The sequence below is a fragment of the Podarcis raffonei genome, chromosome 2, assembly GCF_027172205.1.
Source record: "Podarcis raffonei isolate rPodRaf1 chromosome 2, rPodRaf1.pri, whole genome shotgun sequence".
NCBI classification, from domain to species: Eukaryota; Metazoa; Chordata; class Lepidosauria; order Squamata; family Lacertidae; genus Podarcis; species Podarcis raffonei.
In genome coordinates, this window is record NC_070603.1 from 27,801,122 (window position 1) to 27,813,608 (window position 12,487).

Below are 12,487 nucleotides of genomic sequence, written 5' to 3' on the forward strand. Positions count from 1 at the left end.
GTATGTAACCCAAGGTACCACTGTACATAGATGGCCAAGGGGGGTGGGCTGGGCATGGTTTGCCACATGTGCAGATCTGAGTTCAGCATTTGAATCTACTTAACAAGGAATAGCTATGGGAGAAATGATTCAATTAAATGTGCATTTCAAATAAGTTTGGGTTTACATCTAAGGGTTCGCTCAAGTTTTCAAAGGCAATTAACCAGACTGGTCACTGTTGCTAGTGGTACCAGGCATCAATGAAGATTTGAGCAGGAAACAGTTCTCGTAGAGTTTAATTTTGGTATCGCAAAAGTTTGCAACATCCTATCCTGTTGGATGGTACATGTGAAAGGAGTATATTGGTGCCTCCGTACGTTTGCTACAGGAACAGGGAAAGTGTGGCCTTCCAGATGTTACTGAACTACAACTCCCATCATCTGTGATAACTGACCATGCTAGCTAGGGCTGATAGGAATGTGAGTCCAACATCTGGAATGCCACAGGTTTCCACAATTTCCAAGGACACTTCCAAATTTGGTCTGCCACTTTCTAATACATAATTGCAGTCAAGGAAAGTGTCAAAAATAACTTCAGCATGGCAAATTCAACAAGTCAAGTGGGTTGCGTGTATTCCTATAACACCATGATGACACCACTTAGTGAAATTGCACAAAATGGTTTTAATCTTAACAATGGCAAAAAGAAAAAAAAGCACAGAAGCTCCCAACAGTGATTGAATATTTTGTCTTATGCATCTGCTGTTTTTCAGGCACTCCGTGCATCTTAGAAATACTCTAGGAACATCTGCTGAGCAAAACTGTTTTACACAGCCATTTGCTATTTAACATTAAGGTCACTGCACTTCATTTGTAGTGGCACATGATTATATTGTGCCACAACAAATGAAAAACAAATAAAGTAAAAAGGAATATTCTCCTCTCTTCTACCAGCAAACAATCAACTTTGATGTATTATCACTGTCTGGGATGAATGATCAAAGGCTGAATGGGGTGAGGGCTGGGAGAACATATCTCTAGGCTCTTGTAATGCATAATGTTCCCTGTGCTCATATATAGTTTTCAAGGGTTGGTATAATGCAGAATTGGACATGAAAGCTTAGCGGCAATGGAATAAGCACCTACTATTCCACATGCAAATTTCTTTTTGAAATGGCAGCTTTCACTGTAGTTGCTTTGGGTGGAAGCCAACCAACCTGAGCGTCATGGGTAGTTTAGCCCTAACTGAGGTATTTCATAGAATCATAGAACTGTAGAGTTGGAAGGGACCCTGGGGATCATCTCTAACCCCCTGCAGTGCAGGAATATGCAGCTGTCCCATACGGGGATTGAACTTGCAACCTTGGCATGATCAGCACCATGCTCTGTCCAACTGAGCTATCCAGGCTTATTTATTTATTGAATTTATTATATCCCACCTTCTTCTCCAGGGGCTCAAAGTGGCCTATGCGGTTCTCCCCTTCCTCACTGAACCACCACCACCACCACAGCCTTTCAATAGGTTAGGCTAAGAGGCAGTGACTGGCCCAAGGTCACTCAGTGAGCTTCCTGGCCGAGTGGGAGGTTGAGCCCTGGTCTCCCAGGTCCTAGTCCAACACACTCAGTGTTTCTTGAACTTGGGTTACTTGAACTTGCTACTGTTGGACTACAACTCCCATCATCTTTGACCACTGGTCTTGCTAGCTAGGGCTGTGTGGAGGTGTAGTCCAACAACAGCTGGGGACCCATGTTTGAGGAACACGGCTCTCACTGCTATACCACACTAGCTGTGGCTCCCCAGATAATCCTTGACAGGGGGTCATGCCAGCTGGGTCTGAGGAGTCCAAAAGCATATTGAGGGCCTCAAATATTCCACCTAATTCAATCTAATGCAATGAACTAGTAGTCTCAACCTGCGCTCCTGGTAGCCAAGCTCCAGTATGTCACCTACTGCCCCACTGAAGCAGTATGGCTGCTTGCCGAATTGCAGGCTGACCTGTGTTACCAAGGAACAGAAGCATCACTTAGGCAGCATCAGAAGCCCCGTCAGCTGACTTGGCACCTCGTCAGATGACCCAGGGGACCAATGAAGATCCACCTGGACTGATAAAGCCTCAAAGTTTGAGCAAACTTGTCTCTTGCAGAGAAGGCGCTGGCAAGCTGGCCTCCTGGTGGTCAGTTTCCATTGCAGTTGGTGCTGCCCTGAGAACCTGATTTGGAAATATAATACCTGCCTCTGGCCAAGCCACCACTTTGGATTCCTGATTTGCACCACTCCGGCTGCCTCTGGGTGATGGCTTTCTCCCTCTGGACCCCTGGGGCTTTGATTCCGTCAGCACTTGAGCACCCTGCAGCAAACTTTGACACCCTCAAAACCTGTTAATGACCCTTTCGGCACAGAGGTGAGCTAAAGAGTGGCTTTCCCCTGTTCTTTCAGGCATGTCTGTCAGTGGGGTGAGACACAGGCAGGCCTGAGTGTGGCTCTGCAAGGCTGCGGAAATGTTTGAATCCACTTCCCCGCGTGTCTTTGCTAGATCCCAGAAGAAGTGCCTACGCCAGACCTGCGGCGGCAATGTGAACATTTCCTTATACAACTGAAAGGAACTGGAATAAATATGTCCCCACAACTGTGGTTCCCAGAACCACAAGGGAGCGACTTCTGCAGCTACAGTTGTGCCACTGGACAAACCTTTCTTTCTTTTTTTTTATAAATATTTATTGAGATTTTGCAAAAAACAAAGGTTTACAAAATAAGAAAAAAGCATATAAAAAGAAAGAAATAAGAAAAAACATACAAAAATACATAAAAAAGAAAAACAAAAATACAAAATGCAAAAAGCAAATAGGTAAGAAAAAATTTAAAAACAAATCCATTTTTTGATATCTGTAAACTCATTTGCTTGTTTCCTTGACCTCCTCACACCTCCCCTTTTTGTATTCCCATTTACATAATCAAATCAGCAAATCCTTACCCTCTTTCATTTATCTTAACTCTATATCTTAACATATTATAACTATATATTTTCATCCATTTATCAATCCATTTTTGCATATTCTTATTAACTTTGTTGCTAATGCCACTTATTTTCAATCCAGCATCATTTTAACATTCATTAATTTTACAATGTTTCTGCAGATAGTCTTTAAATTTCTTCCAATCTTCTTCCACCAACTCTTCTCCCAGGTCTCGGATTCTGCCAGTCATTTCCGCAAACCTTTCAATTAGCTTAATTTATGCTTGCAATTCTGAGTATGAAACAGCGACTGAAGTTAACTCTGGAGTGACCAGCTCCTGTGTACGACCTGATGCAAATGGAATACAGTGGTACCTCGGGTTACATACGCTTCAGGTTACAGACTCCGCTAACCCAGAAATAGTACCTCGGGTTAAGAACTTTGCTTCAGGATGAGAACAGAAATTGTGCTCCGGTGGTGCGGCGGCAGCGGGAGGCCCCACTAGCTAAAGTGGTGCTTCAGGTTAAGAACAGTTTCAGGTTAAGAACAGGCCTGTGGAACGAATTAAGTACTTAACCCGAGGTACTGCTGTATGGTTAACAGCAGATCATGATATGTTAGCCATGCAAATTATTTGTGAGGCGGGGAACAACCAGGACGCTATTGAGATTGTGAGGCCGGGATAGTCAATGTGGTGCCAATGTGATGACTGACTACAAGTCCCATCATCCCATTTCACCATGCTGGCTGTGGCTGACCAGGGCTGGTATGCACACAGTCCCTGGTCTAAGAGCTGCTCACCTTGGCAACAAATACTGGCTTTCCTACCCACAACCTAATTCAAAGGGGTTCCGCATGACAGAAACACTCAGATCCTCAGCTCAGTTAAGACATAGCTATGTGATGCTGCATTGAAAAAGGAAGTTTTTCCTCTGTTCCTCTGAGGTAAGACTTGAAGCTGCTGTCCACAGCGTGTGGTGTAGGCCTGGCATCGAAGGCAGCTTTTTTGAGCATCTGTCAGTGAAGGGACTGCACACTTGGCGACACTGCCTTTCTTCCTGGGGTCCTAGAGTGAGGAGGTGTTGCCATGGCAGCAAGATGCCTTCAAGTTTGATGCCTTTAAACGGGGAAATAGCTTGTCTCGGGCTGAATTATTGATTAAAATGGGGAGGGTGACACACACATTCATACACAGAGGAGATGCAGAGAAGCATAGGCTTGATTTAAAGACAAGCCTCAAGTGGCTGTGACTCCATGACACTCGCTTTCTTTTCAAATTACCAGCAGGGCCCAAGTGTGAGCAAAAGAGATGGAAGGAAGCTTTTCATTATTATTATTATTATTGTCAGTTTTCTAAGGCAGGATGGAGAGAGACTGCTGAAAACCAGGAGGCACAGAGTTACCAGCAAACGGCAGATAAATGATAGCAATCAGAATGGAGGGTAATTAACAAGCTATTTGAAGAAGGAACAACTCTACAAAAGCGTCAAAAGCAACTAGAGGTGCTTTTCATCTTCCGTGTGCTCAGACAAAATGGCAACAAATTAACAGAGAAGGACAAGTATTACACAAATTAATAAGCAGCGAAAGCCAGATTGACAATTGTTCTTCGGCACCTGGTATATCTGATGTATATTTTGCCAATGCACAAGGTGCTATCTGCTTGAGAGAAAGGCTAGCTTGGACACAAAGCTCAGCTATTATTATCAGTTTTAGGTCTCCCATTTGAAAATGCAAATAAAGTAAGAATCTCAGAAGTATAGATATTCAAAGGGGCAATGTTAAGAAGTGATGGCAGCAGGAATATTGACAGCTAGAAATTGGAAAGAAGGAAAGGGTTTAAATGTAGGGAAATGGTGTAAGGTAATTTGGGTTGGGACATCACACTTTCTGAGAAACTATTGCAAAAATTCAGTGTGGCTAGGGAAAAAACCATGAAAGACTTTTATACTAGCAACTTGCAGTCTCTCTCCACTTCAGTCCTTGTGTAAACTTTACTATTATTATTATTTTTACATCAGAACTATGCCTTAAGGTTTAGTTTGTAATATTTTTTTCTTTTAACTTTTTATATATATAAAAAGATGTGATCTAGAATTAGTGCCCTGTCACTCAATGCTCATCAGTGTATTCTATTTATATTACACAAGGTTACCGTAAGACGGCTAAAGTCTAAAGCCCAGGAACCAACCACTGCCGGAAATGACTATCACAATTCACTTTTGCTGTCTCCTCCTCCTCTTCCCATGAGCTTTTCTGCCACTAGATAATCAGGTGCAACTCAGTCAATGAACAGTTCAATGTGCGCTCAGGTTGAGTAACTCAAAATGGAAGCATCGGGAAGGGGAGCTTTGGGTTGGTGGCCTCAACATCCTGCATCCCTGCAGGATGCTGCCATTACCAACATGAAGCTCCCCCAATCTCTCCACTGCCCCTCCTCATCCCTGCCTCATGGACCCGCAACATGGACCCGCAACATGAATTAGTCTGCAACCCTGCAACATGGACCCGCAACATGAATTAGTCTGCAACCCTGCAACATGGACCCGCAACATGAATTAGTCTGCAACCCTATGCACACTTAGATGAGAGAAAAATCCCATTGGACACAATGGAACTTACCTCCGACTACAGATATGCCCTGTTACAGTCTCAGAAGTCAATGAGAAGCAAAGGTCTGTTCTACTGGGCTCTTCAGTAGTCAACAAATGTGTGTCAGGTACTATAGATGGCTCTGAACTCAGAAAAGTGAAGAGCTTATGTCAGGGAACTGCCATCAAAACAGGGGCGGGAAACAGAGGGGCAGTTGTGTTACAGGGAGCCTCCGAAAATTTTGCGAAGCAGTTCTTCTTCCGGTGATGAGGAAAACCCCACCTCCAGTGGGGAAGAGGTGAAAAGACCAGAGGATGCTAGTAGGAGCCTCAACACTGCTCCTGGCAAAGCTGGCCAGGAGGGAAACACACCCATTCTGTCGCCCACCCTGCACAAAAGTCTAAAGCGCAAAGAGGGAAGGAAGGAAAAGGCTGGGCGTAACAAGACTTTTATGCTGGGGGAGGTCCAGGAAACAAGCACTCCTGGATTCTGCTAGCAATTGGGGCAGACATGAATTTTGGGGTTCTGCACTGTAAATAGTTTTGCACCTAAATAAAACCTGAAAAGGACAGGTCGGAGTCCTGCCTGGTTACTCGTGAGCAACCACCTTTGCCATCTGACAGCTTAGCAAGTTATCTGGTTTTATGCAAGCATTAATTGTATACAAGAAAAGGGGGGAATGAATATATATATATATTGTGGAAAGGCTAATACTTCCAAATGGCTGGTACGCACACACCCCGTCCCCATTTTTCTCTCACTGAGAACTTTATCTGTCTGGCTTAACCATGAGAAGGGCTGAAGGGGAGATGTGATCAATGTATATAAATATTTGAACACGGGTAAGCCACAGCTTCGTAGCACGCTGTTCAATCTTGCAGTCAGAGGGCTAACATGTTCCCGTACCTGGGAGAAGTAATTGGACAAGCTTAAAATAAGTGCATTTCCTAGCTGTGACAGTAATTAAAACACAGGAATTGCTCACCAGAGGAGGCTGGGAAGAGCTCCCAAATCACTTGAAGTCTTTAAATCAAGAGAGGATGTCTTCCTATTAGGGGTGGATTAATTCGGCTAGGGCGAGTCTCATATCTGAAGCTTGCAGGACATCATGTCAGCAAGGATTTTTTTTTTATAGGTCTTCCTGAAACTGAGGGATATGAAAGCCAGGAAACTTGTTATATGGCCAACGAGGCCATACTCTAGGGAAGCGAATTTTACATTGATCGGCACTTAGTAGTTTGCAGCGATGCACCAACCCCCTCCCCTTTGGAGCGTTCCGTAGGAACTCTCAAAATGCCCAAATGCAAGAAACATTCCAGCCTTCCTTGCCAGTTTCCTCCTTGCAAACAACTCCCAATAGGTGCACCCTCCCGCTTTCCCAAGGCAAGGCTTGGGCAGGAGAGAGATGCTGCATTCCTGCTTGTGGGCTACACAGAGGCATTGTTGGCCACTGCGAAGGCTGGAACTGATAGGCCCCTGGTCTCATCTTATAAGGGTCTTCTTATGTTCTTTGTTTCCCTGGTGAATGGGGGCAGGGCAATAGCAGGGTGAACTGGGTAGTGTGTTGCAACCGCTTTCACATCTGACCCAGTTCAAGGGGGTTTGGAACTGGCTCACCAAGGGGCCAGATGTTCTGAGCAGAGGGAGCCCATCTTTTGAACTCTCTCCATTTATTTATTTCATTTAAAAATTCACACTGCTTTATTATTATTATTTTAAAAAACCTCAATTTATAAAAAAAAGATAGAGCAATGAAATCAAGAAAAACTTGCTCTGGTTGGCGGACCTTGGGAGTTCTAGTACAAACAAAAGTAGATTCTGCAAATCTGAACTGTGCCTGCTCCTGATCTAAGCAGCAACTTTCCATCTTGCACAGAGGCAGAATTTGGTGCGCTAGTTTGCAAATCAGTAATAAGAAAGGAGACACTAGAGATAAGGATTCTACTTTCTTCAGTGGGGCAAAGCTGGCCCAATAAACATGATGTCACAACTGCTGCATCTGCTTGCTTCTTCCAGGGAGTTTGTTTCAAATTATTTGGGAAAGGCCAGCCCTGCGGGGAGAGGGGTGCTTGACTGTCAACTGGTGCACAAATTCTGTTCAGTTTTGTCTTTTTTAAGGAGAGGTTAGAAAAGGACGAAATATAGTTTCCCTGAAAACGTTCCTTCCGTCTTTGGCTTTAAGGATTCATGAGCTGGGGGATCCATCACACTCTGGTTAGAGTTAACTGACTGCTTAAGTCCACACTTTAGCTACTTTCCCCCCAGGGAAAACAATTCTTTAGCACTCAACCAAAGCAAACAGTTCAGGTTTCCCCTGGATAGCCATTTGTTCCTATCTGTTGGCAAAGAGCGGGTTTTCCCTTGGAAAGGATGAGGGCAAAGGCCTGGGTCAAGCAGAAAACCACTAGGACCCATCCTTTATAGGCAAGTGTGGACAAGCCCTGCCTCACGGCGTTTCTGTTTGCTCTGGGCACTGTTGCCATCCTCCCCTCCACCTTTCTAGCTTTCCCAGACTTCATAGAAAATCTCACACTTCTAGCGTTTCGTGTGTGACCTTTTGCATGCGTCAAACAAGTGAACGCTCTCCACCCCCCTCCCCAAAGCCACTATTTTTATTTTAGCTGCTATAAAAGAAAATAAATTGATTAAAGACCCAGAATGGTTCCTGTGCACCAGCTGAGAGCTGCAGATGACACATGCCCCAGGGGCTTTTGCTACCATGGGGATAGTGACAGGAAGCAGCCTGCAGGGACAAGGCTCCAGGTGGAGGGAGGAATGCTCACTGCCACTTCACAGAGCCCCGAAGAGCGAAAGGCCACCTGCGACGTACCTGTATTCTAGAGAGAATTTGGTCAGCTCCCTGTTGTCGTGCAGCCATTTGAACTCCAGAGGCCAGCTGCCTTCTGCCATGCAGGTCAGGACCAAGCGGTTTCCCTCCAGGTGAACCTGTGTACGCACCGGCTCCGTCTTGAAATAGGGAGAAACGTCATCTGCAAAGGACACAGAAGAGGGGAAGGAGAGAGGGTCAAGCTGTATGCTCTTTCTAAGCATCCTGCCAAATTTAAAGGGCACAAGAGCCCAAGCCAGCCAAAGGGCTTGTTTGTCCAGTATCTTCTCTGTGATATTGGGTCCTTCTGAGCTACATAAATGAATGGAAAGCAGTAGAGAAGCCTTCACGAACCTGGTGCTTTTCAGGGAGTTGTTTTGTACTGCAAATCTCAGGGATGTACTGTGCCAACCAGGGATGATGGGCTCCATGTTACAAAATATGGGTGGGGGGCGCGACACCAGGCTGGTTAAGGCTGCTACAGGGCAATTCTGGGTGCATCTATCCTTTATTGTGCCATTCCCTGTCTCTTATTCCACGGCAGAAATTTAGAGAAATATCAAACTTGATATCAGGTCTCTGGATCATCCTATATAAATGGTTTCTATGCTCTGATTGGGTGAGCAAAACCAATAAGCAAAAAGGTTATAAATTAAGCATGGCAGTGCAGTTCTCTTAACCGGAATCCCTGTAAGTTTTTCATCACCATTCCCCCCCCAACTGTATTTGGACAGCATTTTCTGTAAGGGCTCATCCACCCTTCTCTTTGTTTCACAATAAGGTAAAGGTACAGGACCCCTGGACAGTTAAATCCAGTCAAAGGCGACTATGGGGTTGCGGCGGTCATCTCACTTTTCAGGCCAAGGGAGCTGGTGTTTGTCCACAGACAGCTTTCCGGGTCATGTGGCCAGCATGACTAAACCGCTTCTGGCGCAACGGAACACCATGACGGAAGCCAGAGTGCACGGAAATGCAGTTTACCTTCCCGCCACAGCAGTACCTATTTATCTATTTGCACTGGTGTGCTTTCAAACTGCTCGGTCAGCAGGAGCTGGGACAGAGCAATGGGAGCTTACTCAGCTGCAGGGATTCGAACCGCCGACCTTTCGATCGGCAAGCCCAAGAGGCTCAGTGGTTTAGACCACAGCGCCACCCACGTGTCTTCCAATGTCTTCTGCTTGTCCCATGATTTTAGGCATGGGTCCAAGAGTTTTTGTTTTTGTTTTCCCTTTCGTCACACCACTTCCCCTGGGAGAACCTGTGGTTTAGTGCTGAATCCCGATGGACATTGGTTTCAATTCAGCAGTAAACCACGGGTTTTCCCGGGGGAAGTGGCAGGACAAAAGGAAATGCTCCCAGGCCCATGCCTCGGGGGACAAACAGATGTATGAATGAGTCCTAAGTGTAGCTGCTGGCACTGACCCTCTTGGGTCATAGACATACTATAAGATTTCCAGGGTAGTGAATACAGAATGGCATGCAACATTAAAAAAATCCTAATGTGGGCAGGTCCACACTAGGGGACACATAGGAGATTCATAAACATTATTTACTGAGGCCAGTAGCTGTGGAGGAATGTGGAGTCAGTCCATAAAAACAAGAGGAGCTGAAATCAGTGCAGAGTCAAGATCGCTCCAAAGCCACCCCTTATGGACTTTTTGCACGAAAAGAAAAATGAGCTCTTGATATCTAGGTTTGAAGACTGAAAAAAAGGTTGTCTTATTATTAGTAGTACTGTATTGGTATTATTTCAATTTATATACCGCCCTTTATCTGAAGATCCCAGGGCAGTGCACAACATTAAAAACACATCGTGGAACATCATTGATAAAAACATAATGGAAGGAAGCCTAATACAGTGGTACCTTGGTTTATGAACTTAATCTGTTCCAGAAGTCCGTTCTTAAACCAAAGCATTCTTAAACCAAGGTGCGCTTTCCCATAGCAGCGGGGGACTCAATTTACAAATGGAACACACTCAACAGGAAGAGAAACATGTTCTTATTCCAAGGCAAAGTTCACAAACCAAAACACCTACTTCCGGGTTTGCAGCGTTCTTAATCCAAGTTGCTCATAAACTAAGCTGTTCTTAAACCAAAGTACCACTGTAGCAAAATGATCATCATCATAACAGTCCACCTCCCCACACTTTCACAGGCCATAGATGGATAGCTTATGGAAAGCAGAAGAATGGGATGTTATGGAGTAAGAGTTTTGCATAAGTTTTTACAGCTGATAGATGGAGAATTGGAAGTCTTTCCTTTTTTAAATTTTCTCTTTTAGTTTTGTTGTTTTTTTTAAAAAAATGCTTGATATTTGATGTTGACTCCTGTAAATTGTTTCTCTCTCTCTCTCTCTCTCTCTCTCTCTCTCTCTCTCTCTTTCTCAAGATTTAATAAAAATAGTTGTTTTTTAAGAAAAGATCACTCCAAAATCAAACAACTTTAGCCTCAAAGTCCGTAGCCAGTTGGTCACAACTTTGAGTTTCTCCAGAGGTCTCTTGCCCGCACTGGGGATGAGCAACTGGAGATGCTTGCAAAAAAAACCCAACAAAGCAAACACCAACTGGGTAGTGAGATGGGTTGGGGTAACTGAACAATGCAGAATACCTCCTTCATTTGAGTCCAGCTGCCCCCTCTGTTCCTACATACATCTACTGTATTTCTTACTAGCTGTTGCCCCTGATTCCAGACTCCCAAGAGCTCGAAACTAGGGTTTCTGTTAACACAATACCGACAGAAAGAGCACCATTTGGATTGTCACAAGTTTCACTTCCTGCCAGCAGAGGGAGCAAAGACAACCGATAACTTTGTCCCCAACCTGCCATGAAAAGTGCTGCCACTTTGGGGGGGGGGGGTTCAGATGCAAAGTTCAGATACATTAATTCATTCGTGTGCATGCAGACTTTTAAAAGCCGTATTTACTAGAATTGAATAAAAGGTAGAATGCCAAAACCACTATCTGGCCACGGTGGCAAATCTCCAGCTGTAGGAGGAAGGGAAAACACATCCCTTTACCTACGCAGCAGGGAAGAGATACAGATAGGAAAAAGATTGGTGGAGGGAAATGAAAAGCCAGTCCAGGAATCAGGGCAGGAAGACAGCTGGGGAGGTGGTTGCGGGAAGTAGGATGGTTACTTTTGCCCAAGAGGAGGGGACATTTATTCAAATGTATGGAGGGTTTTAAAGTATCTGAGAAACCATTGGAAGGGAGGGTTGAAGCTCAGGGGTAGACCACGAGTGTTGTATGCAGAAGGCATCAGGTTCAACCCGACATCTCCAGGTAAGGCTGAGAAAAGACGACCAGTCCGAAATCCTGGAAAATGGCTGCAAGTCAATGTAGACCAGGAATAGCCAAAGTGGTGGACCTCCAGTAGTTGCTGGACTCCATTTCCCATCATCCATTAGCGGGCTGAGTCTGATGGGAATTGTAGTCCAGCTGGCACCACGTTAGCTACTTCTGGTGTAGATAATACTGGGGAAAACTGGGATGCCATATTCCAGGGGCACACTCCTGCGTGAGTCACGTGACCTGAGTGAGATTGCAGCCCTCCAAAAAGCGCTTTTCCCCCCGGGGTGAGATTGTGGTGTGAGATTCATGGCACCCAAAAACGGCCACCGTGCTCTCATACGAAAATACAGGATGCCCTGGTTTTCCCGGGACAGTTGAGGGGTATGAGATGGTGCAGTAATCGTGACTCTGTATAAATCAACCTCCTATCTGTCTTCTTGTTGTCTGGAAGCAGTTTTTCCTCTCTTACTCCCCTTCTCACTTCCTGTTATTCACCTCTGCCATTATTAGCTTTGTGCCCATAATCTACCAGGCATTGCCCCAAACCTACATTTCCTCTCAATAAATGCTTCACAGAAATGCTTTCCTCTCTCCCCCTGGCAAGCACGTTGTATCCTTCTCTCCACCAAAATAGCTGAGAACGGAGGAGCAGCCTAACCAGAAAAGCCGTCCTCTATTTTTAGCACACATTTTAGGGCCTGGGAATGCGAAAGTGAGCTGGCGACTCCTTGGTTTGTGGTCTGGGCGATGCAGTAATGGGCTGGGTGCCTTTTATTATTTTGTCTAGTTGGCTCGGCTGCACAAACCATATTGCGTTAAATACAGTAGTTAGCAAGCAGCTGAC

General features: G+C 45.0%; 1 protein-coding gene across 7 annotated transcripts in view; it reads right to left on the reverse strand.

Moving 5' to 3' along the window:
- Positions 1 to 12,487, reverse strand: part of SDK2 (sidekick cell adhesion molecule 2) — a 336,114-nt gene that overhangs the window by 136,203 nt on the left and 187,424 nt on the right. For 6 of the 7 annotated variants that reach the window (XM_053375445.1, XM_053375441.1, XM_053375444.1 and 3 more), the window contains exon 2: positions 8,356 to 8,515. The exons of the other annotated variant lie outside the window; for it this stretch is intronic. In XM_053375445.1, the coding sequence (XP_053231420.1) occupies positions 8,356 to 8,515 (160 nt within the window). The remainder of the gene's footprint in view (positions 1 to 8,355; positions 8,516 to 12,487) is intronic. 7 annotated transcript variants of the gene reach the window in all.